The sequence below is a fragment of the Eubalaena glacialis genome, chromosome 3 (assembly GCF_028564815.1).
Source record: "Eubalaena glacialis isolate mEubGla1 chromosome 3, mEubGla1.1.hap2.+ XY, whole genome shotgun sequence".
In the NCBI taxonomy this organism is placed as follows: domain Eukaryota; kingdom Metazoa; phylum Chordata; class Mammalia; order Artiodactyla; family Balaenidae; genus Eubalaena; species Eubalaena glacialis.
The window spans coordinates 149,677,676-149,702,791 of NC_083718.1; the positions used below are offsets into that span (position 1 = coordinate 149,677,676).

The window sequence follows — 25,116 nt, forward strand, 5'->3', positions numbered from 1 at the left end:
GCGCCTCCCGCCTACGAAGAACTACATGCCCCAGCGTGCCTCGCGAAACTAAGGTGTCGCTTCGCTCTAGTACTCGCGATGTTTGGACCCACTTCCTCTCGCCAACCTAGAAGTTCGTAGACCTAGAGGTGGGGCGAGAGGCGGCAGTTTCGGGCGGGTCAGGGCGGAGCTGAGAGGACGGCAGAGGCGGAAGCAGCGGCCCGCGGGACTGGGAAGGGGCTGGTCCCGGAAGGAGGAGGAAACCTGAAAAGAAAACAGCAACAAGCTGAGGTGCTGTGACAGAGGCAGACAAAATGGCGGCGCCGAAGGGGAGCCTCTGGGTCAGGGCCCAACTGGGGCTCTCGCCGCTGCTGCTGCTGCTGACTATGGCCCTGACCGGAGGCTCGGGGACCGCTTCGGCTGAAGCTTTTGACTCGGTCTTGGGTGATACGGCGTCTTGTCACCGGGCCTGTCAGTTGACCTACCCCTTGCACACCTACCCCAAGGTAGGGCCCGTCCAAACCGGGCTACAACCCTTCCGTGGCCTCCCATCTCTCCGCTCTCCCGCACCTCTGTCGGCTCTGGGAGCCTGACTGTTGAATCCACCCTTCAACCGCTGTCTCCCATCTGTGTGGCTCCTGTTTTCTTCCCTAATCTTACCCGCACCGCGCTTCTGCTGTAATTACCGGAAGTTTGTGCCGCACCTACCCTGTAATAGGCTGGGGACACAAAAATAAGCAAGACACAACCCCTTTCTCTGGGGCTTTGCGGGGCAGCAGGGGAGACGAACACTCGGAGGGGGAGGAGTATCCAGATGATTAATGCGGGGTCCTCACCTTCCAGGGACGGCGGGGGGAGGGGGGCAGTCGCAGATACGCCAGCCCAGAAAATGTTAACTCTTAACCCTTGTTCCCTGAGCGCCTCTCTGGGCTGGGAGCCTGCAGTCTGTTCCTGGAGTCAAACAAGTAGACAATTCCACCATAGTATGAAATACATCAAGGAGTTGGGAGACGCTCAGGAAGGGCTTTCCGCCTGTGTTGAGTAACTGTACAAGGCGCTCACACTGGGACTGGAATGGCTTAGAGAAAAAGCAGTTAGGTTGCTGCATTCAGAGAACTTACCATTCAGTGCAGCAGAAGACAGAGGGAATAAGTGGAGTGGGAAAGAAATGAGACTGCCCTTCGTAGGGGGATCACAACTTACAGACAGAGTGACCCCTCCTCCCCTCCTTGTCCGCCCTCAGGTGCTGCCTTTCCTTTAATTCCATTCCGCTAATCGAGTTGTTTTGCAGCTTCTAAAAGAACTGTTGACTCAACATCCTAAATTGCGTGGTGACTCCCCCACCCTTCCAAATATATAATTTGGGTATATCATCCTCCCTCCCCCGCCTTTCTTTATGAGAGCTTTTGCTGGTCTTTTTGCCCTTGCTTTTCCTTCATCTTCCCTATGCTGTATTCTTAACTGTGTGGCTAGCCCTCTTTGCTCTCTCAAACTACAAAGTGACAGGTTTAGGATGTTCCTTATTGGCAAGTGCTTTCAGGCTTTTGAAATTCTGAAGTTCTAAATGCTATCACTGCCCGTATGTTTGTTTACTGCTGGATTTTACATTGCTTGAGGATTATCAATTTTCAAGAAAAAGTGTGGGAGAGGGGATTATCAAATGTTCAGTCAGAGACAAATATAGCAGTCAAGAGAGAGAAATGAGGAATTCTGACTTCCAGACTTTCAAATCCATGTGTACTGCTCCTGGATACATTATTTTTTTCTCTTATAAACCTCTCATAAGTAAGAGGATTGTATGAGGAAACTAATATTGATTTGGCCTGGAATTGGGCAGAGACTTATTTTGTATCTTTCTAGTGTTTGGATGTGTTGGTTGTTTTGTTTTGTTTTTTCTGAGATTTTCCTAGCAAATTTGTAGTTTTTTGAATACATACGCTGCGAGAATAAACAATTCAAAAGGATAAACATTTCTGGAACCTCTAGGTATTTTTATAATATCCACTACTTTCTAACAATTGATGTGATATCTAAGTGTTTTTTACTTATTCAGTAAAGCTGTTCTCCCCAGGAACTCTAAATCATCTGGCTCCCTGTGTGTCCTGGCCTTAAAATTTATTAACTGTCTGCTCTCTGTTAGCCAGTATGATGGGAGATTTACCTCCATTATCCCCAATTCTCACCCTGCAAAGTTGGGTTTTACAGTTGAGGGAATCGAGGCTCTGAAAGGTTCAGTGACTTGCCCAAGGTCACATAGCCAAGAAGTAGTGGAGTAATAGGAATTCAGTCCTAAAACTGGCTGTATTATGCTGCCTTCTGTTAATAAAGTTGTATTATTACAAATATTTAATTTACTTATTTCACTGATGTCTGTCAGTCCTCCTTCAAATTATTGTGCTTTACAGTTCAGGAAAAAGCAGTGTGTGTTATAAGAAATTAGATGAATTTACAAGGTCCTGTAGCCTCTCCTGGTCTGGTATTTGTGACTGGCAGATAGAGCTCTCATTTTAATGACTCTTTTTCAGAATTAATTATTTGTTGCAAGAAAGTAGGATACTTTACTTGTTTGTAAGTAGATACTTAAAATTATTATATTTTACCCTTTAACTTTCCTCAAAAGTATAATTGCTTAACTTGTCTGGGTCCAAATGCAGGAGACTTAAGTCATGTTAATAACAAAGATAATTATAGAGCTAGCCTGGTCATTTTTTAACAGAGTGTGGGCTCTGGAACCATACAAACCTGGGTTCCATTCCCAGCTTCACTTTTTTTTAAATAAATTGATTGATTGATTGATTGATTTTTGGCTGAGTTGGGTCTTTGTTGCTGCACGTGGGCCTTCTCCAGTTGCGGCTAGCAGGGGCCACACTTCCTTACGGTGCGCGGGCTTCTCATTGCGGTGGCTTCTCTTGTTGCGGAGCACGGGGTCTAGGCGTGCAGGCTTCCGTAGTTGTGGCGCACGGGCTTAGCTGCTCCGCGGCATGTGGGATCTTCCCGGACCAGGGCTCGAACCCGTGTCCCCTGCATTGGCAGGCGGACTCCAACCACTGCGCCACTAGGGAAGCCCCCCAGCTTCACTTTTACTATCTGTGCGTCCTTGCTGATTACTTAACTTATCATGACTTCATTTTGTCAACTATAAAAAAAATACAAAAAAAAACACCTCACACCTTGCAGAGCAAGTGTGAGGATTAAAGATAGTATACATGGCACTCTTAGCACAGTGCCTAACACATGGCAATAGATAGTTATTTCCTTTGCCCAATGTCATAAAACCAATTTGGTACATACAGGATATTAGTAATACTGAATAAGAGGGAGAATAGTTAGCCTGACTTAGCTCAGGATAAGAAAATGCATGTAAAATCTATAGATAGTAGGGTTCCTTCTTTAAGGAGGATTCATTAAGTTTCCTTCTAATTATTTAGCTGGTATTCAGTTTGGTGGGGAGCACCATTTCCTTGTGCTCTAAATTAGGGAAGGTCTATTTTATATAAGCTTGCCAGTCACTTTGGATACATAGGGCATGAAATATTATCTAGAACATGAAACACTTACTTGGAATAAGGTTATGATTTTTAATAGCTACCAACTGAGTGCCTGCTCTGTGCCAGGTATCCTATGATACATTAAGTGTTAGCACCATGCCTGGCACATTATGGGTGCTCATGAAATGTATTATTAATGTTATGTCTACTTATTAGTTAGTATAGCATAATATTAATGATGTAGATATAAGGTAATATATAAATAAAATAATAAAGTATAAAATAAAATCCTCATATTTCAAGATTGGCATATGAGTATTATCACTGTTTTACAACTAAGGAGTTGAGGCTGAGAGAGATTAAGTCCCTTGCCCAAGGTTGTACAGAATAAGTGGTGAGGCTGAACTTCTAACCAGGGCTAATTCCTGAACCTAGGCTCTTTCACCATGCTACAGTCTCTTCTGAAAATGGTACTGGAGGGCTTATTGGATTGGTTTAACAAATGAAAACATATCTGAAAATGAAATGGTATGCAGTATAGCTCATACTAATGAGCTCATGCTTCCCCTGTGCAATATAAGGAAATATGTGGTGCTCCAAAGACGTAAGAGAATTCTTCCACTGTTTTACAAAGCCTGCAAAAGCTACTCAGGTATGAAATTTATTTTAATTGCTAACTCTTTCAATTTCACCGTAACAATAAATGCAGCTAGAACTGAAGTCCAGAAATGCACTACCTTCAAAGTTGTGTAATAAAGCTTGTTTAATATTAGACTGCAGCCATCTCCTCTTAATGGATTCTTGCTGCTACATAAATTTTACTAATCCTGCTGGAAAGAAATGCATACCTTTGTATTCCGTTGGTTGCTAACTGGTATATGCACATGCTGTTTCCTTCCTTATTAGGTGCCTGCCAGTTTGTACACAGTGAACTACACAGTAAGTTGAGGGGACTCCCCCACATGTACTGGTTTGTTTCAAATACTATACATTTAACCAAAGAAAAGCCTGTTGAAGACGTTGTCATTAGTCTTATTAAGCAGTTCACATTTTCCAGCGATGAAGAGTCTTTCCTATCTTGAGCTCTCACACATATACAATGATGCTTATAACTGTTGTTTTCTATTTTTAAAACCAATTATTATGATTAACACTACTACCATTTATTGAGCACCTTCAGTGTCCTGGGCACTGCACTAGGAATACCTGTCTTCCAGCATTATTGAGGGGTTTGGAGATAATTTATAGCTTTTATTTCCTTTTTGAGATTTAGATATGTAAAGTAACTTGTACACACTGACCTAAAAGGTTTTATTCCAAGTCTGGCTGATTCCAGTGGCCTTTCCCATATGTCACATGTTGGCCTTGTTTGTGTTCTCAGTTCAGGTAAACCAAGTTTAAAAAAATCCTTTCATTTAAGCATTTTTTTAGATGTATACCTCACTTTGTGGGGGCCTTTATGGCACTATTTGCCATGTGAAGCTAGTCGTGATACTTTTCCTGATAAGCCTGATGATTCGTATAAATATTTATGTGGCAGAAGTACACCATTGGTCCCTAAAGTACTTGTTTACTCATTTCTACCTCTATTAAAGTTCTGATTATGTCACTGTTATTTTTATTTTCAACTTTTCCCCCCAAAATATGACTGTGGAATATGGGAAAAGGGTGATGTTTTTACCCACTAGGTTTGTTTCTTGGATATCACTATTATTTATTTATTTGTTAGTTTATTTATTTATTTTGGATGTCACTGTTAAAATAAGAAACTAAAACTTCTTTGTATGGCAAAGGTCTTGGTATTACCTGGCTCCTATCATTTTTCTTTCAGTATAAATCTTTTGTTGGACAATTATAATAAACCCTATTAACTTTGCTTTCTTTTTGACCTTTTTTCCCCCTGAAGGAAAAATGCTAGTTTTTGGTAATCCTCCCTGTTCTTGAACTCCCTAGGAAGAGGAGTTGTACGCATGTCAGAGAGGTTGCAGGCTGTTTTCGATTTGTCAATTTGTGGATGATGGAATTGATTTAAATCGGACCAAATTGGAATGTGAATCTGGTAAGATGCTATGCTAATGACATCAGCAGTATATAACATTGGTGTTTTCTTTGAGTTATGTTATGCTTTTTATGTTTTGCTCAGAAAATGACAGGCATACTGTTTAAACTATTCATCCAGCATAGTTTAATTGTTATGAAGTTAAACTTTTAGTAGCTACTGCTAGAAATTTCATGGGCTTTAAATTTCATCTATTTATTGAGACAATGTTTATTTTATGCTGTGGATAGGACACCTTTGTTTAAGTAAGCATTTGGTTTAGACAAAGGCAATAGTAATTACCCTTCTTATAATTCATCACTACTTTTTCAATGGATGGTATAATTTTCCTAAGCCTTTCATTCATAGGCTAGTTGACTTAGCTCCAAGTTTTTTACTGAATCAGGCCTTTGACTCAGTATTTAATAGTGTATTCTTTGTGGGTCATGCCAATAAAAGAAGTAACCAGAGTTTTTGTCGTCTCTTAAACCACTATTCTTACCTTTTGCCAAAAGTGATGTGTTTAATAAAATAAACCTGTATTCCGGACAAAATTGACATTTAGCTTTTCAAAGAACTGTAATGGAATTTTCTCCATTCATTACCTTACACTGTTTATTCAGTGTAGCAGGAGGTACCTTTCTCCCTATCACTATGCCAGTACTCACATTTAGCCTCTGTGATATCATAAACTTTTTTTATGGCTCAGTCTCCTAAATGGCCATCTTTATATGTGCATAATGCGGTTCAGTTTATTATCTAGCACCTTTGGGAAGTATATTACAAATGCATGACTGGGTGGAAAGAAAAATAAAATTGTTATAGTGGTAAAGTGTTATATCACAGGAAAGAACTGGCTCTAGTGAACTAAATGAAGAGTATATATGGTAGAGACTCATTCCAACTTTAGAATCCTGCTGTGGAACATTTTCTAAGTTCAGTTTTCTCAGAATTTAGGATGTTAGACTGATTGCTTTGTTTTATTTTTCCTTGCCATGTGAATACCCTTGCTTCTCAACTAAGTGATTCAGTTCCTAACAGTAATATCATATATTTGTGTAAATTACTAAAATATTTTATTTTGTTCAACCCCATGAAATAGGTGGTAGTAGTTCAGTTTTAGACATACAGAAATCAATAGAGAGGTTAAACAGCTCCACCTAGGTCACATACACAGCCAACAAGTGGTGAAGCCAGAATTTCAGGATGCCAGTTCAGTGTTTTTTCCACTATGCAAACCTTAGCTATGAGGATCACCTCATATGAATGTCATCATGTAGCCAGAGCCTGAGTATGTAATTAATAGATTTATACCTGGAAGATCTGACTTGTGGGAGGCAGAAGATATGGAGTTTTATAAAATTTCTTTATAAGATGCCAATGTTCTCTCCCTTTTCTTTCTCTCCTTCTCTTTTTTTTCTTGTAATTTGACTGTTTTTCTCTTCCAGCATGTACAGAAGCATATTCCCAATCTGATGAGCAATATGCTTGTCACCTTGGTTGCCAGAATCAGCTGCCATTCGCTGAATTGAGACAAGAACAAGTACGAAACAATTCTGCCTTTCAGAAATGACTGCTTAGATCGCACTTTGTATTGAAATGTGTATTGCCCACATGATCCTATTTTAGTGTTATATTTTATAATTAGTCTTCAGCAAACAAATGATATGTTTGCAAATAGAAAAGTCAATTGATTTAATTACTTTTGTATAATGCTTTACTGTTAAGAGGTATGTTCACACCTATAATCTCATTTTGGTTTTTTTCTCGGTCCAGTGACAATATTATCCCCATTTTGCATATGAAAAAACTGAGGCTCAGAAAAATTGAGAGTTCCTTTTTTTCATCCCATCTGCCATTGCCTTAACTCAAATCATCATTATTTCTCATCTGTATTACTAAATTAACTTCCAATCTATTTTCCCACTTCAGCCCTCTCTAGTCCATCCTTTAGTCTGTGTCCAGATATTTATTTTCTGTGTCCAGATATTTATTTTCTAAGTGGAAATCTCGTCATGTCATTCTCCTATCTTACATACTTCAGTAGCTCCCCATTACATACAGGTTTAAGTCCAAACCACTTACCACAGCCTGGCTCCTGATTACCTCTTCTATATCATCTCTTATAATTCCCCACCCCTCATACTCTATCCAAGCATGCTGGGAAAAGTTTTTTAATTTTATTAACTCTGGCATAGGAAGTACAGCCACATGGTACAAAACTCAAAAGGTTAAAAAAAAAAAGTATACAGTTGACCCATAGTACTACTGCACTACATGATCTGCAGTTGGTTGAATTCTCAGATGCAGAATCGCGGATATGGGAAGCCAACAATAATTTGTGTATATACACAGATTTTGGCACCCCTGACCCCTGCATTGTCCAAGGATCAGCTGTATAGTGAAAAGTCTCCTACTTCTGTATCTCTTAGCCACTCCATTTTGCTCCATTAATGTAGCCAGGGTTACCAATGCAGAGGTAATTTATATATATACAAGAATACATGTATTTTTTCTTTTCTAAAATATAAGTAATAAATAAAGAATGTCTACTTATTTTTTTCACTGCATACATGTTTCATTGTATGGATGTATCATTTATTTAAGCGGTCCCTTATTTGTGGACATGTAGGTTGTTTCTAATTTTTTAAATTTATAAATGATGTTGCATATTTTTCACATTTATATCTATAGAATAAAATCACAGGAGTAGAATTGCTGAGTTAAGAGGTGTATGCATTTTTAATTTTGAGAAATAGAGCAAAACTGCCCTCCATGGAATTTGTATCAGATTTAAAAATTGACATATAATTCATTCTATAAAATTCACCCTTCTAAAGTATTCGGTACAGTAGTTTTTAGTATATTCACAAACTGTGCAACCATCATTACTACCTAATTCCAGAACATTTTCATCATCAAAAAAAAGAAATCTCATACCCATTAGCAGTCACTCCTTTCCTCCTCCTCCCAGTCCTTGGCAACGTACAACTTTTATTACAGTTTTAATTTGTGTTTCTCCTATGAGTAACTTTAAACATAATTTCTAATTTTTAAGACCCATTTTTATTTCCTTTTCTCTTAATTATGTACGTACTGAACAGTTCTTAATGTTTCTAATATGACATTATTTCTTGCCTCTGTCCCTTCTACTCCCCATCTGCTCAGTGAATCCTCTTGACTCAGGGCAGGTGTCATGTCCTTTGCGAAGCCTTCTTAACCACCTCTCACCCCAGTTTGGGTTATGTGCCTTTTCCCATACACGTGTATCACCCTGTGTTTCACCTCTGTCCTATACAGATTAAACACAGATATACAGTGATAAATAAACACACATGGTTTAAAAATCTTAAAATTTATAATCTTAACGAATGCTTGTTTAGTGAACTAATCAATGAATGATTTCACAGCTATTAAGTGGGAAAATTGGATCATGAATACAGATCTTCTGATTCTAAAAACTCTTCTCTCTTAATACCCCATACTGCCTCTCTTTTGGAATATAGCAGAACCAAAGCTATCCCTAGAGTTCAGCAAGTTGTATCCCACACTTGTGCGCTAGAGGGGCCCACTGCTGCTAAATAAGTCAAGAAGTTAGAATTGGAGGGGAGGTGATACCAATTAATGTAAAAATCTCATCAGTAGCTTCCTGTATATAGTCAGCCCATAAATACTTCCCTCACTCTGCCCTGTTATCAGATACCTCACGTTTTATGCATATATTCTTTTGATTGATTTTTCCCTTTTTTCCATTGGTGTTCATTATAGCATGGTTTATTTTACATGAAAGCATTAAAGATGAGAATAGTATGATTTGTCCCTTCCCCTTCTACCTCTTGAGGACTTGCTAATCCTTATTTTATCAAATCTTAAGATTCTCCACATTTTTGGACCTAATTCAAAAGCCTGTTATTTTGATAGAGGTGTCAGGTAGCTTATAAGTGTGTTTGGTCGCAAATTAAAGGATCCTGGGAGTTTAAGCTTCTCATAGTTAATTTGCATAGGTAATGAAGAGTTTACTCTAATGCTGTTGACTATGGTAGAATCACTTAATGGTTTATACTCTGTCCCAATAAGGATTTGATTATGTTGCTCTCTTGAATGTACATATATAAAAAATAATATATTTCTCATGATTTAATTTTTTTTTTAAGCTCATGTCCCTGATGCCAAAAATGCATCTACTCTTCCCTCTAACTCTGGTAAGGTCATTCTGGAGTGATATGATGGACTCTGCACAGAGCTTCATAACGTCTTCGTGGACTTTTTATCTTCAAGCTGATGATGGAAAAATAGTTATATTCCAGGTGATGACTGTGCTTCATAGATTCATTTAAATACCCACAGTAGTAATGTATATGTCTTAAATGAATGTCTTAGTATAGAGCCATGTACTTAGTCCCTTACAAATATTTATCATCAAATAATAATTACTTACTAACCTACATTAAAACATTGGGCATCAGGACCCAATGTGACTTACCCTTCCCTCTGCCCATTGGAAACCTATTTAAAGCCTGTTGTTCCTTATCTTACAAGAACTCTGAATCTGCTAAATTTTAGAGTGGTTAAATTGATAAAAATGAAACCTCTAGATATGAGACATAAGAAAAATTAATGTAGTTTGAATATAAATAATGGTGTGTATTTATATCACATATGGATATTAGGGAAAAGCAATAGAACATAATTTTTAGTTGTTAATAGTGCTTTTTCTCATAACTCTTATAAGAGAGCTTGTTGAAGAAGCATATTGCCTTCTAGAGAGGTAACTTTTCTCCTACCTCATTATTTACCATGTGATATGATAATAATAGCTGCTGTCTTTGAAGGTTCATGTGTACAGGCATTTACATATATTATTCTCAAATCTTCAAACAACTTCATGAGGTTGTATTATCACTATTTTATTGATGAGTAAACTGTGAGTCTAACTTATTTAAGGTCACACTGCCAGTAAATAACAGAATTAGGCTTCAAACCTGGGTTACTTTAGCTCCAAGGCTCATATACCACCCTACCATGCTGTCTTCCTTTTAATTTGGTTGTTAAATTCCTCAAACTTACCAGCCAACAAATTATGTTGTGATGCTTTCTCTCAGGTAATAATTAAAGTAAACCTTTTAATTATTATTGCCAATTGAGTGGCTTACTATAAGGCTAGTCTGTGATTTTTAGCATTGTCCTGAGTCTTGGGTCCCCTGTACTTAATTTGGTAATATGTAAAACACAGAAGGAGTTTTCTCTCTTTAAGTTCATGAATAAGTTCTGTGTCTGAAAGCTACTTAAGTTAAAGCTTAAGTTGACTCTCAGAGTGGAGTCCTCCTTCATTCCTGATTAGATGTGAGATTAGCTCTGTTTCTCTCTTTATGTCAACTTAAGTGTGGCTATGATGGAGAAAACGCCACTCCAGAGAATCAGTGCTACATAGAAGATGTAAAGTATGGAGCACTGAGCTATAATTTACGAATTACTCATACTTAGGGAAGAATGGAATGGTTCAGATGAGAAAGAATAGAGATAATATGTGTTTAACCAGAAATTTTGGCAGTCTGCTAAATTATTCCTGATCAACCAGAATTAGAACTCAGTTTTGCATGGTATGATACTTAATGTACTATGTTGTAATTTGTCCCTCTCTTTTTTTTATTTTTTCTTTTTTTTTTTTTATGTTGTCAGGAAATTAAACTGACTAAATTCTTGATGATGCTAGAAGTCTGTTTCTTTGCAAGGCACTGCATCTAATGTTTAGCAAGTGCAATTAAAATATATTGTGGTTAACATGTTTTATTTTTTATACCATACTTCTGTTACTTTTTCTCAATTTGAATGTTTGTAGAGATGATATGTTATAGAACTTCCTACTGAGAAAAGCTTAAGAAGAAGTACAAATGACTTAATTGCTTTCATTATCATTTTAGTCTAAGCCAGAAATCCAGTATGCACCACAGTTGGAGCAGGAGCCTACAAATTTGAAAGAACCGTCGCTAAGCAAAATGTCCTGTAAGTTTTATTTTAAGTAGCTTGGGATTAAAAACATTAACAGTCAAATCTGGTGGTGGTAGAATTGGTTGTATGATTGTTTTTACACTAGTGGAAGGGGAATAAATAATTTTTAAAACTGTGGTTCTCAAACTTTAATATGCATTGGATCTGTAGAGTTTGTTAAAGCAATTTCTGAGCCCCACCTCCAAAGTTTCCAATTTACTAGATCTGGGATAGGACATGAGAATTTGCATTTCTCACAAATTCCAGGATTCTGTTGCTGCTGGTCTGGGGACCACACTTTAGAATCACTATTCTAAAAACATTTAGTTTGTTTTGAAGGATGTTTTGAGTATGAACTTATGAGAGATTCTGGTATCTCCCAACAAACTAACCAAATAGTGAAACTACCCTGAAAATATGTTTTTATTCTATTTTTATTTCTATGCTAGAAGAGAATTTAAACTTATAGGAATAGAAAACATCAGGCTAAAACTGCTTACCTTTTAAAATGTGCTAGCTCATACCTTATTTTAGATACTGATTTTATTAACTTTTTAATTATTTTGGTGGATAATTATTTTATTAACTTTAAATTATTTTGGTGGATAATGACAGCACATAACACAAGGCCATCTTTAACTTTAGACTTGAACAAACCAAATTCTATTATTACATTCAGAAATATAATTAAACAGAAAGCATCAATGTCAATAAGAATTTGAAAGTAAAATAGGAAATTCATAATGTTGTATAATATCCAGTTGGTTTTTAATGTGCCAGAGGAACTTGCATTCATTATAAAATATGTCAGATTACATTTACAAAAGCAGCTGGACATCTGTACAGTGTATATATCTAGAAGCAGTCATTTGAGACTAGCTTTTGGAATATAGGATATCATAAACTTGTACCTTATTATTTCAGCAGATCTGCACATGAGAAGTTCACAAGCACATAGGAACTATCTTGAAGATGGAGAACATGATGGTTTTTTAAGATGTCTCTCTCTGTATGTATTCATCTTCACTTATGCATATAGGAGATAAAATCTGGCTTGTATCAGAGAGATGCAGTCCTTTTTATTATTTTAAAGTTATATTAGCTGCTCAAAAGTAGAAAACTTTTTTTTACCTTTTACCTTTTCTCTACCAAATCCAAAGTTGTACTTTTGGATATTTTAGTTTGTTTAAAAGGTAATTCTCATACTACTTTAATCAAACCCAAGCGGGTAGTTTTTTTCACAGCACAAAAGCATCCTTGTTCTTATTGGGAGTCTTTGATTTATGTTACGATATGTGCTTCTTCAGACATCTCAGTTAAGCTTTAATTTAATATTTATTGAAAAAAATTCACATATGAGTAGACCCACACAGTTCAAATCCATGTTGTTCAAGGGTCAATGGTATTTACATAGCATTTACATTTTATTAGATACTATAAGCAATCTAGAGATGATTTAAAGTGTACAGGAAGATATGCATAGGTTATATGCAAGTACTACACCACTTTATATAAGGGAATTGAGCACCCTCAGATTTTGGTATGGGAGGGGGCAGCAGTCCTGGAACCAGTGCCCTGGGGATACCAAGGGATGACTGTGTGTCTGAATGATTTGGGGGTTGGATTTTTGTTTTTATCTATATGGCCACACAGGAGGCTAGGGGAGGTAGATAAGGGCTATAGATAAAGGAGGGCTTTGTGTTCTATACTGAGTGTCATCTCCATGCCAAGGATTCTTTTTTTTTTTTTAATTTAATTATTTATTTGACTGTGTCGGGTCTTAGTTGCGGCGTGGGCTTCTCTCTAGTTGTGGCGCACGGGCTCTAGAGCACGCAGGCTTAGTTGCCCCTCAACATGTGGGATCTTAGTTCCCTGACCAGGGATTGACCCTGCATCCCCTGCATTGGAACGCGGATTCTTAACCACTTGACCACCAGGGAAGTACCCATGCCAAGGATTCTTAAGGGTGGCAAGGGAAAGTGGGCAGGCGAGGGTAATTGGTACCTTGTGCCCTCCTGGGAAGGAATATCAGGCCTTCTGAGGGTGAGAAGGGTTTTATCAAAGTATGCATGCTTCTACTCCTCCAAGGAGTTCTGATATGAGCCTTCTCCCTGCAACCACTCCCCACCCCTCGCCAAAAAAAAAAGAGAGAGAGAAAGAGACAGTAGGCCCTAACACTTGGTGATAATTATCTACTCTGTGTCAGATACCAGACCAAGCACTTGAGTAGAGAGGTGAACAAGTGTGTATATACTCTAGTGGACTGTTCTGTCTCAAGTGTAACACTTCAGTAGTCCACACTACATGCTTCCTGTAATTTCTTAGAGTAGAAATAGTTTCTTGAGAGGTTTCATCAGATATCAGTAGGGTTATATTAGAACCTAAAAATTAATACTTTTTACTGAATGAACTCTTTAAAGACTGGGTAAGAAAATGAGAATTTAAATTTTCCCTTCCTTTCATTGCTAAACTTGCTTTTGACCTTGTACAGAAAAAAAGGCAATTTTTCTCTCTCTCTCAGTATTTTGGATTTTTGTTGCAGTTTGATAAGTTTTATGAAACCTAAGTAATTATCTAATCTTAAGTTACAGTTTTTTTTTTTTTTTGGCCGCGACACGTGGCTTGCCGGATCTTAGTTCCCCAACCAGGGATTGAACCTGGGGACCCGGCAGTGAGAGCACTGAGTCCTAACCACTGGACTGCCAGGGAATTTCCTACAGTTTATCCTTAATACTGCATTACCTAGCATCTTATTGATGCCTTATTGCCTTTTAACATTTTGTCATGTTTTATGTTATTCTTTTAAATCTAACATTTTAAAAATAGCTTCACTTGTTCTTTAAATCTTAATCTATAGTTTAGCAAACAATAGGTCACTTATGGAAAAAACTCCAGTTGCTGATTCTTGTAACTGGCCTCTACCCTAAGATATTTTAATCATAAGAAAAATATAACTATCTCTTTTTAAGATATGTGCTAATGGATACAGAATGCTTCGTAATAGATATGCTCTTGTAAGTTGAAATTCAAGTAAATTGTGCTAAGTTAAATATTTGAAATGTAGTAGAGAAGCTAACTTCTGGAAGCCTGTTGTGAATCCATTTATAAAACAAATGATCATTTCATAATTTACCTATTCTGTACCTTAATTCTTTGGAATATTGGGTTTTCTTAAAGCAAGTATTATCTTAATACCTGGCAAAATAATATATGACATTTGTGTAGCACTGTACAGTTTATAGGACACTTTGATTTGCCTTATCTCATTTAGTAATTAAAAAATACCCTTAACAGTAATTTGCTTTAATTTCATATATTTAGCAGAAAGCCAGTATGTCTGATTTTTTAATTTATAAAAGTAACGTAGCCATGTTATAGAAACTTGAGTGATGGAGGAAAGGACATCATGTCACCCTAATATAATAGCTATTATAATATTTTATTCTATAAGTATGTATTTTAAAATAGTTTTAAAGGTAGTACACATAAAGTTTTAATTATATTATTAAATAAGTACACAAGGTTGATTGCCTGTAATTGTTAAGAGCCTCCTATTTTTTATATTATGCAATTTTAACATAACTAATTGTTGATTTTTTTTTTTTCCCCCAGTAACTCCGGGTGGATTTTAACCATGACTCTTGTCCTCTCCGTGATGGTATTGCTCTGGATTTGTTGTGCAACCGTTGCTACAGCTGTGGAGCAGTATGTTCCCTCTGAGGTAAATTTAGTTCCAACTCTTAGGCCCTTTGAAGACTGAGCCATATGATTTACTTTTTTTAATGCCTTATTGGTTTAGCTAGAAATGCAAAGCCTTTCTACTAATAGAATGAGAGAAGATTTGGTGGTTTTAATCACACACCGGGGTTGGCACACATGAGAATTACAGGTTCGCAGCACAAGAATCACTTTCCAATTTTCTGTGATGCTAACTACCGTAATGACCAGTGTATGCCAGCTGGTTTGAGTACAGTGTCTCTCTTCTCCCTAGATCTTTGAGACTGAAAAAAACCCATTGACATCAGTTTCGAAGGTGATATATAAGAAACAAGACTTGTAGAACTACTTAAAATTTTAAATTTAACATTGCCACAAATGTTAAGGAATAATTGCTGCTTTAGAAGCAACAAGGCTAGAGGTTTTGATTTTGAGTAATGTGTTCTGGTATACCCTGAAAGAGATGGAAAACTGTCTTGACTTTCTTGGTAATTACAATTTAACTGGCTCAAGAAACATACTGTTAAGGTAAAGGATTTTTGTTTCAGAAAAGTCTAATTTCAGTATGGTACTGGCACAAAAACAGAAATATAGATCAGTGGAACAGGATAGAAAGCCCAGAGATAAACCCACGCACATATGGTCACCTTATTTTTGATAAAGGAGGCAAGAATGTACAGTGGAGAAAAGACAGCCTCTTCAATAAGTGGTACTGGGTACAGCTACATGTAAAAGAATGAAATTAGAACACTCCCTAACACCATACACAAAAATAAACTCAAAATGGATTAAAGACCTAAATGTAAGGCCAGACACTATAAACTCTTAGAGGAGAACATAGAACACGCTATGACATAAATCACAGCAAGATCCTTTTTGACCCACCTCCTAGAGGAATGGAAATAAAAACACAAATAAACAAATGGGACCTAATGAAACTTAAAAGCTTTTGCACAGCAAAGGAAACCATAAACAAGACAAAAGACAACCCTCAGAATGGGAGAAAATATTTGCCAATGAAGCAACTGACAAAGGATTAATCTCCAAAATTTACAAGCAGCTCATGCAGCTCAATATCAAAAAAACAAACAACCCAATCCAAAAATGGGCAGAAGACCTAAATAGACATTTCTCCAAAGAAGATATCTAGATTGCCAACAAACACATGAAAGAATGCTCAATATCACTAATCATTAGAGAAATGCATCAAAACTACAATGAGGTATCACCTCACACCAGTCAGAATGGCCATCATCCAAAAATCTACAAACAATAAATTCTGGAGAAGGTGTGGAGAAAAGGGAACCCTCTTGCACTGTTGGTGGGAACGTAAATTGATACAGCCACTATGGAGAACAGTATGGAGGTTCCTTAAAAAACTAAAAATAGAACTACCATGTGACCCAGCAATCCCACTACTGGCCATATACCCTGAGAAAACCATAATTCAGAAAGAGCCATGTACCACAATGTTCATTGCAGCTCTATTTACAATGGCCAGGACATGGAAGCAATCTAAGTGTCCATCGACAGATGAATGGATAAAGAAGATGTGGCACATATATACAATGGAATATTACTCAGCCATAAAAAGAAACAAAATTGAGTGATTTGTAGTGAGGTGGATGGACCTAGAGTCTGTCATACAGAGTGAAGTAAGTCAGAAAGAGAAAAACAAATACCGTATGTTAACACATATGTGGAATCTAAAAAAAAAAAAATGGTTATGAAGAACCTAGGTGCAGGACAGGAATAAAGACGCAGACGTAGAGAATGGACTTGAGGACATGGGAAGGGGGAAGGGTAAGCTGGAACGAAGTGAGAGAGTGGCATGGACTTATATATACTACCAAATATAAAATAGCTAGCTAGTGGGAAGCAGCCGCATAGCGCAGGGAGATCACCTCTGTGCTTTGTGATCACCTAGAGAGATGGGATAGGGAGGGGGGGAGGGAGAGGCAAGAGGGAGGAGATATGGGGATATATGTATGTGTATAGCTGATTCACTTTGTTATAAAGCAGAAACTAACACCATTGTAAAGCAGTTATACTCCAATAAAGATGTTTAAATAAATAAATAAATAGAAATAAATAAAAACAATGATTTTTGAGCTCTTAAAAAAAAAGTCTAATTTGATGATTCAACTTAGCTTTCAAGGAAGGAAAATTATTTATATAACTAAACATAAGATAATAAATTCTATTGACATCAGATCCAACTGAAATAAACTTTAGTTCTCATATGCCTCCAGAATGTAATAGAAAAAGAGAGAAAAGAAGAAAGGAGGGAAATTTGAAGAATGGTATGGATTAGCAGAGACAGGAGGGTGGACAATATTCCCAGGTACAGACAAGAATAAGCTACTATCAGGGAAGGACTGTAAGCAGCTGACTTGATTAAAAGAACTTAAATAAGAAAATTAAACCAAATGAATAAAGTTAGACAGGATTGGGAAGAACCTTGAATTGTGGAAGTGTTAGACAATGGGTAAATTTCTGTAGAACTCATCTGTTTATGACATGATCTGAACATCCTCTTGCTAATTATCTATTTGTGTTCTTGTTTAGTTCTGATATCCATATTTTAATCATCTTATTGTTCCTGATAAAGTTGAAATTACACATCTTACATAGGATTGCCTTTGCCTATTACTTGCTTTAGAACTGCCCCATGCACTCTAAATCCTCATGGCAACAAAGCTACAAACCCAGAGTAGTAAATCTTTATTGACACTGTGGTACTTTATTCCTTCCAATAAGCACAATTCCTTCTCTTTACTTCTAGGATGCCCCTTGTAAAAGAAAGATACACGTAGAGATTGGTGTGGTTATTTCCTGGAAAGATTGAATTACTGGCCTCAGGTGGAATTTACCTTGATAAAATCACCACTACCTGGCTTCTGGTTCCCAGGACTACTGACTAATGTTGAGCACTTTCTCCTAGACACCGTTCTAAGCATTTTATATGAATTAGCTCATTTAGTCCTTTCAGTAACTCTGTGAGATGGCTGCTATTATTATCCTCTTTTCCAGATATGAAAACTGAAAGAGAGAATGTATTATTGCCCCAGTGTCACATAACTAGTAAGTGGTAAAACCAGAATTTAAACCCAGGTCGTCTGACTCCAAAGCCAGTACCCTTAATTTTTTTTAGTTAACCTGGAATCATCACTAGGGAAGTTGATTATGTTACTTGTATCAGGAGCTCATCTTCTGTGTAACCTCTTTTGACACTAGGAAGTGGAACACCACTGGGACCACATGTTTCATGTTTTTGAGCCAGGATGCTCAAACTCTCTTACTGAAACAGTTCTTAGATGGACATTTCATAGTTTTTCCTCTCTTATCTCCTTACTTGACTTATGGAATTGACCTCCTCTTCTGGTGTTGTTTAGACATAACAGTGCTTCACATTGTGGTCTTGGTTACATCTTACAGACCTGGGGATCTGTCCCTCCCTTTCAGATTACTCTTGATCTTTTTCTTCCTTTTAGATGTTGTCTCTGCTGTGATAAATTTTGTCTTGATTGTATAGCTTTAATTCTGTGAGAAGTTCTTTCCCCTTATTTTTAAGTTGTTTGTAGAACGCCTGGTTGTTCCCACATATGCCCAGGCCCCTGGGTCATAAAGCCTACAGCATCGGAACCATACGTGGAGTCCTGTTGGCAGCTATTACATTCCCTCCTGATATCTGCATATGGGTGTCACTTTCTTTCCCCTCTCTAGAACTCTTCTTCCTGTCCTTAACAATCAAAAGTATGGTGACACCCTCAAAGAGCCTATGCTTTCCTAAGATACATTTTCTAGAAAAATATATCGAAAACACTCATTTGAATTCACTGCTTTTAGGCTTTACTTTGTATCTGAAACCACACTTTAGCTAAGTAATAATGTTTTTTCAACTGTATTTTTAATTATAAAAATTCTGTCTACTTGGTGTAGAATTTATAAAGTTATATATAAAGAAGCAGGAAAAAAAATCGCTCATCCAGAACTATTTCATATTGCCATTTTAGTGGATTTCTTTTCACAATTAAAAACTGTATAGGACTTCCCTGGTGGCGCAGTGGTTAAGAGTCCACCTGCCAATGCAGGGGACGTGGGTTCGAGCCCTGGTCCGGGAAGATCCCACAAGCCGTGGATCAACTAAGCCTGTGCTCCACACTGCTGAGCCTGCGCTCTAGAGCCCGCGAGCCACAACTACTGAGCCCGTGAGCCACAACTACAGCTACTGAGCCCGTGAGCCACAACTACTGAGCCTGCGTGCCTAGAGCCCATGCTCCGCAACAAGAGAAGCCACCACAGTGAGAAGCCCGTGCACCACAACCAAGAGTAGCCCCCGCTCGCCGCAACCAGAGAAAGCCTGTGCACAGCAAGAAAGACCCAACACAGCCAAAAATAAATAAATAAATAAATAAATAAAATATATTTAAAAAAAAAAAAAAAACTGTATAAACTGGGACTTCCCTGGCCATCCAGTGGTTAAGAGTCCGTGCTTCCATTGCAGGGGGTGTTGGGTCAGTCCGTCGTAGAGGAACTAAGATCCTGCATGCCTCACAGCGCAGCCAAAACAAAAAGGAGAAAAAACAAGCTGTATAAACTATTTCAATATTAATGTTTTGTTTCTTATTTTAAAATATTGCAGTGTAAATACTCCTTCCCTGGTATTTTCTCCTTTATTTATTGTAAAAGTAGCTGAGAATTTAGCATTAGGAAAGTTATTCAGATTTTCTTAATCAAAAGCCACCTATTTTAAACTTTACTTTCATAAAACCTTTTCATTGATTTTATTATTAGAACATAAGTTACTTCTGACCCCTCTCCATAGTAACATGAGACTCCATTTTAAGTAATACAAGCAATGAGCAATGTTATTTATATTTTGTTATATTATTTATATATATAATCCTATGTGTTTATAGGAAATCATAAACCTGCTGAGACAATGTTTCTCTTCAGTATGGACCTGGTATCTTGAGCTCAAACATGAAATATAAAAAGCTTCCTTTTCAGTCACTACAAATAAAGCTTAAAATGGTGCTAATAAGGGCCAGGAATGTGGTCTTGGAAACTTATGAGCAGCTTTATTTTTTTTATTTAGGAAAGTTCTGAAATAATTTATCCTTAGCCTGTTTTGTTTATAGTAGGTACTCATCATATACCATTTGATAGTAATGCCAGAAAGAGTTGGCATTTGTTGATCTTAAAGCAGTATCATTTTGAGTGACTTAGAAAGATTTTGATCCTTTTTTCTCCACTGTTTTTCCCTGTTCTTTCACATTTATGATGTTGTTTTTTTGAAACTTCATGAAATAATGCTTTTCTCTTGTTGAGCTGTCTATTTAAGATAATAAAGAGTTGTCATTCATAGTGGTCCTTGTCAGGCAGGTCAAACCTGACTTATAAAAACAGGGTTTAGCAATATTGGATATTCCTTTCTAGAGACCAGGCAGCCTCAGAAAATTGCCAAAGCAACAAATAATAATATAACTGCTGCCTCAGTGTTATCTCATTATCTGTTTGCATCCTTTTTTCTTATTTGTCAAGACCATGATCATCTGATTTCAAATGGTTAGTTAAGAAAGGTTTTAGAAGACTTCAAATAATATTCATGTTAGTAAATTACGGACACTTACGGATAACATACTATGTGCTAGGCCCTGTTCAAGAGATTAGAGGTACAATGAAGAATAACATGAAGGTGGAACAAAGTTAAATGTTAAAGGCTGCAACGACTCAAGAAGCAGGGTGGGGGCTTCCCTCATGGCGCAGCGGTTAAGAATCTGCCTGCCAATGCAGGGGACACAGGTTCGATCCCTGGTCAGGGAAGATCCCACGTGCTGTGGAGCAGCTAAGCCCGAGCGCCACAACTACTGAGCCTGCGCTCTAAAGCCCACGAGCCACAGCTACTGAAGCCCGCGTGCCTAGAACACGTGCTCCGCAACAAGAGAAGCCACGACAATGAGAAGCCCGTGCACCGAAATGAAGAGTAGCCCCCGCTCGCCGCAACTAGTTAAAGCCCACGCACAGCAACGAAGACCCAACGCAACCAGAAATAAATTAATTAATTTAATTAATTTAAAAAAAAAAGAAGTAGGGTGAAACATGTCTTAAACTATAATAAACATTATTTGTCTAAAAAAAAAAAAGACTAAGAATCTTGCTGTTTAGAAGCTTTAAGTCTCAAGAGGGACAATCAGAAAACGATGTAAATGCCATAGCTTTTTAATCTAAATTCTGTTAAGAAAATGAGTTTTAGAAAAGATTTATGTAACTTATCTAAGATTGCATAACTGGTTAGTGGCAAAGGCAGGCCTAAAGCCCAAATACATACTAATTGAGTTTATTTTTAACTTTTAGAAGTAATACGTGTGACATAAAATTGACTTCCTCTTCCTCACTTCTCAGATAAACCAGTCAATAGTTTTTAAAAATTTTTCCAAGCAGTTGCCATTTTACAATTTTATCTTCTATTTTTTGTTTTATCAATTTTAGACATTATCTGATGTCCTCCTACTAAAGGATGAGTTTAGTTCCCTTATACTGTCTCTCACTTCCATCTCTTCAGTTCCTGGGGGGTTTTTTTTGTTTTTGTTTTTTTTATATAAATTTATTTATTTTATTTATTTATTTTTTGGCTGCGTTGGGTCTTCATTGCTGTGTGCGGGCTTTCTCTAGTTGAGGTGAGCGGGGGCTACTCTTCGTTGCGGTGCGCGGGCTTCTCATTGGGGTGGCTTCTCTTGTTGCAGAGCACAGGCTCTAGGCACACGGGCTTCAGTAGTTGTGGCATGTGGGCTCAGTAGTTGTGGCTCGCGGGCTCTAGAGTGCGGGCTCAGTAGCTGTGGCGCACGGGCTTAGTTGCTCTGCGGCATGTGGGATCTTCCTGGACCAGGGCTTGAAGCCGTGTCCCCTGCATTGGCAGGCGGATTCTTAACCACTGAGCCACCAGGGAAGCCCCCAGTTGCTGGTGTTTATAATGTATATTATTATTTTGTATACTTTTAGTGAGTGCTTTACAAATTTCTGTTGACTCCTCATTACTGCCTTTCCTTCTCCCTTTTCATACTGTCTCAATTTTCATTAATTATTATGATCCTTGACAATAAAATATACTCATTCTTCTGTGTATATACTTTCATAGGTTGATCTGAAAAATTAAAATCCACTAGGCAGCATTTACAATATTATGATTATATAAATATTCAGAGTAGAACACTGGTTCTATTAGAACACTGGCAAATATAAACCTGAATTACTTAAAAGTGTTCCCAGGAGAATCTTCCATATATCTCTGTTTTATGGAACCCATTTTTGTTTTGTTCTGGCTTTCTTCCCATTTTCTAAGTCATCTCAGTTGCTACTGTTTCTTGTATGTTATTTTCTTTCTTGATTTCCTCTATACTTTTGCTGGACCTCCTTAAGTAATTTTTTTCATAAAGGGTACTTGGGCAATAAACTTCCCAAGGTAACACTTTTGAAAATACCTCTATTGTACCCTTGTATTTGATTAGTAATTTGAGAATACAGAGTAGCCACAGAATCACTAAACATACTGGTTAGAGGTTATCCATATGCTCCCATCCATTTCTCTGCACGAATTTTACTCTTTCTCCCTGATCTTCTAGACAGCTTCTTCCATATAGATGTTTGAAATCATTTAAACAGTTCCTGGTCGCTGTTTCAAGGTTTTTAAATGTTGAATAGAGTTGTGAAAGTTTTTCTTTCATTGTGCCCCAGAGCAAATTATCACATGTTAATTTGGGTTTTAAGGAGGTCTTAGTGTATCAGATCCATGTCCAATCCATCAACCACTGAATTTGTCTTGAAAATATTCTCTTACTGGAAAAGTGTCAGGTACTGGGCCACCTCCTTGGTGCAGGATAGTTGTTGCCTTGAAACAGTAGACAGCAGACCACATCTGAAATGTGTTCAAGTAAGCAGCCGTCATGACAATCACTTTTAGAACATTTTTATCACCCCAAAAAGGAAACTCATACTAGTAGTTACTCCCCATTTCCTCCCAAGCATCTTCACCAGCCATAGACGACCAATATGTGTGGTCTCTTGTGACTGGCCTCTTTCACTTAGCATAATGTTTTCAAGGTTCATCCATGTTGTAGCATGTATTGGTATTGTAGATACTTAAACTTTTGAAGGTGCTCTTTATTCAGCATCTTCTAAAAGCACCTTTCCAACATCAGGTACTTCTGTGTGGGTCTGTCTTTTTAATATAGTCAGTTGCCCTGTCAATAATGTCAGCACTTCAGTTTTTAACTTACAGAATCAGAGATTTATTGCCATATGCATTAACAACAAAATCTATCCCATTTGTTAGTAAAAACTTTTCATTTTCTTTTTTTTCCTTTAGGAGATAGACCTATATCTAAATAGACCTACTCTCAAAAGATATTAGACATTTCCATTATACTTCAGTGAGTTTTATGACATTTGCACTGGTTCTGTGTTATGCTTTCATTCTTTCGTTTTAGTATCTATCTTCTTGGATATGTTAGTAATAATTTGAGCTTTTATATGTTTATGAATACCTTTCTATCAATGTTAAAGTATTTCATGTACATTCTTTTTTCTACTCACAGCCTTTTAAAATAGTACATACCATTTTCCATATATGTTAATTTAGAACATTTAGTAGCAGAGAAACTTACCCCAAATCATTTGACCACTTGGTTGGAGAGCTAAGATCTTAAAGGAACTGATCACTTAAGGCATCAAACATCCAGAATCCATGCTCTTGTATGACCACACTTACTCCATTTAAACCTGAGCAATTTTTCTTGATGCTCAGTTGTTAACTTCTAAGTATTTTAAGTCAGTACATGTGGAAAAGTTTTCTTTGGCCATCTACTGGGAACTGAATCACGTATCTGTTAACAGTTTGAGTAAAAGCATTTTTGAGGATGTTTATAGAAATTTTTTTTTTTTTTACCAAATACCCACAGATTAAATTGCTATTTGAAGACTTACTTGGAGAGGTTCCTAATTAGCCAAATTGCTAATGTTCATTGATTGTTTTTTGCAGAAGCTGAGTATCTATGGTGACTTGGAATTCGTGAATGAACAAAAGCTAAACAGATATCCAGCTTCTTCTCTTGTGGTTGTTAGATCTAAAGGTGAAGATCATGAAGAAGCAGGGCCTTTACCTGCAAAAGTGAATCTTGCTCATTCAGAAATTTAAGCTTTTTTTTTTTTTTTTAAGAAAAGTGTATAGACATCTAAATTTCCATTCCTCATAGTGCTTTTTAAAATGGTTTCATTGGCTATAGGACTTAAAAATCACTATTAAATGCAAATAAAGTTACCCAAATCTGTGACGACTGTATTTGCTGTAATTTTACCTGTAATTTTTTTCTAGTAATTTAAGAGATGGATATTTGGGATTGTATTCTTATTTTACTAATATCTGTGCTATTTTAATTATTATTTGCATTGTTTTTGTTTGTTTCCTTTCTTAGCCAAATTCTGTGAGCTGATCATTGTTCTTCCCCACCTCCTACCATGTCAATCACCTTAGTTAATAAGTTGAATACTCAGTAGGATATGACACTCCTGCTCAGCAATGGCCCACAACCTGTAATTTGAAATTTAGTAGAAAATGCCCTGTAATACACTACATTTTCAGTTGTATTGAACTGAAATCATTAAAATTTTATTTGAATAATTATGTGCTGAAATTTGAGTTAATATACTCCTAATTTTCCAGATCTTCCCTTTCACCCCTACCCAACCCAGAAGATAATTAGGAAATGTTCTGTGTCTGTTTATTGCTATATAATGATCAGGGAGCAAATTAAAGCAAAAATGATTCTCCCACAAATGCATTTTATGTTATTTTGCACAGGCTATAGATTTTTTTGTTGGATGGATCTTTCCAAAGAACTATTTTTC

At 37.1% G+C, this 25,116-nt stretch overlaps 1 protein-coding gene across 4 annotated transcripts; it reads left to right on the top strand.

The window, feature by feature from the left end:
* Positions 1-130: 130 nt before the first annotated feature.
* TMEM59 (transmembrane protein 59) lies at positions 131-24,889 on the top strand. Of its 4 annotated transcripts, none has more exons than XM_061184191.1 (9): positions 131-485; positions 4,374-4,406; positions 5,421-5,526; positions 6,954-7,048; positions 9,660-9,812; positions 11,427-11,508; positions 12,418-12,502; positions 15,106-15,214; positions 24,251-24,889. In XM_061184191.1, the coding sequence occupies exons 1-9, from the start codon at positions 294-296 to the stop codon at positions 24,404-24,406; spliced, it is 1,011 nt and encodes a 336-aa protein (XP_061040174.1). In that variant the 5' UTR covers positions 131-293; the 3' UTR covers positions 24,407-24,889. The 4 variants fall into 4 exon arrangements, with proteins under 4 accessions (XP_061040174.1, XP_061040170.1, XP_061040172.1 ...); XM_061184187.1 differs by having other exon boundaries at positions 132-485; positions 12,421-12,502; XM_061184189.1 differs by lacking the exon at positions 4,374-4,406 and having other exon boundaries at positions 134-485.
* The last annotated feature ends 227 nt before the right edge of the window (positions 24,890-25,116 follow it).

Coding starts and splice junctions, on each gene's coding strand:
- TMEM59 (XM_061184191.1), top strand. CDS start 294: ATGGCGGCGCCGAAGGGGAGCCTCTGGGTCAGGGCCCAACTGGGGCTC. Junction 486..4,373: donor CCTTGCACACCTACCCCAAG/GTAGGGCCCGTC, acceptor CTTCCTTATTAG/GTGCCTGCCAGTTTGTACAC. Junction 11,509..12,417: donor GTCGCTAAGCAAAATGTCCT/GTAAGTTTTATT, acceptor TTATTATTTCAG/CAGATCTGCACATGAGAAGT.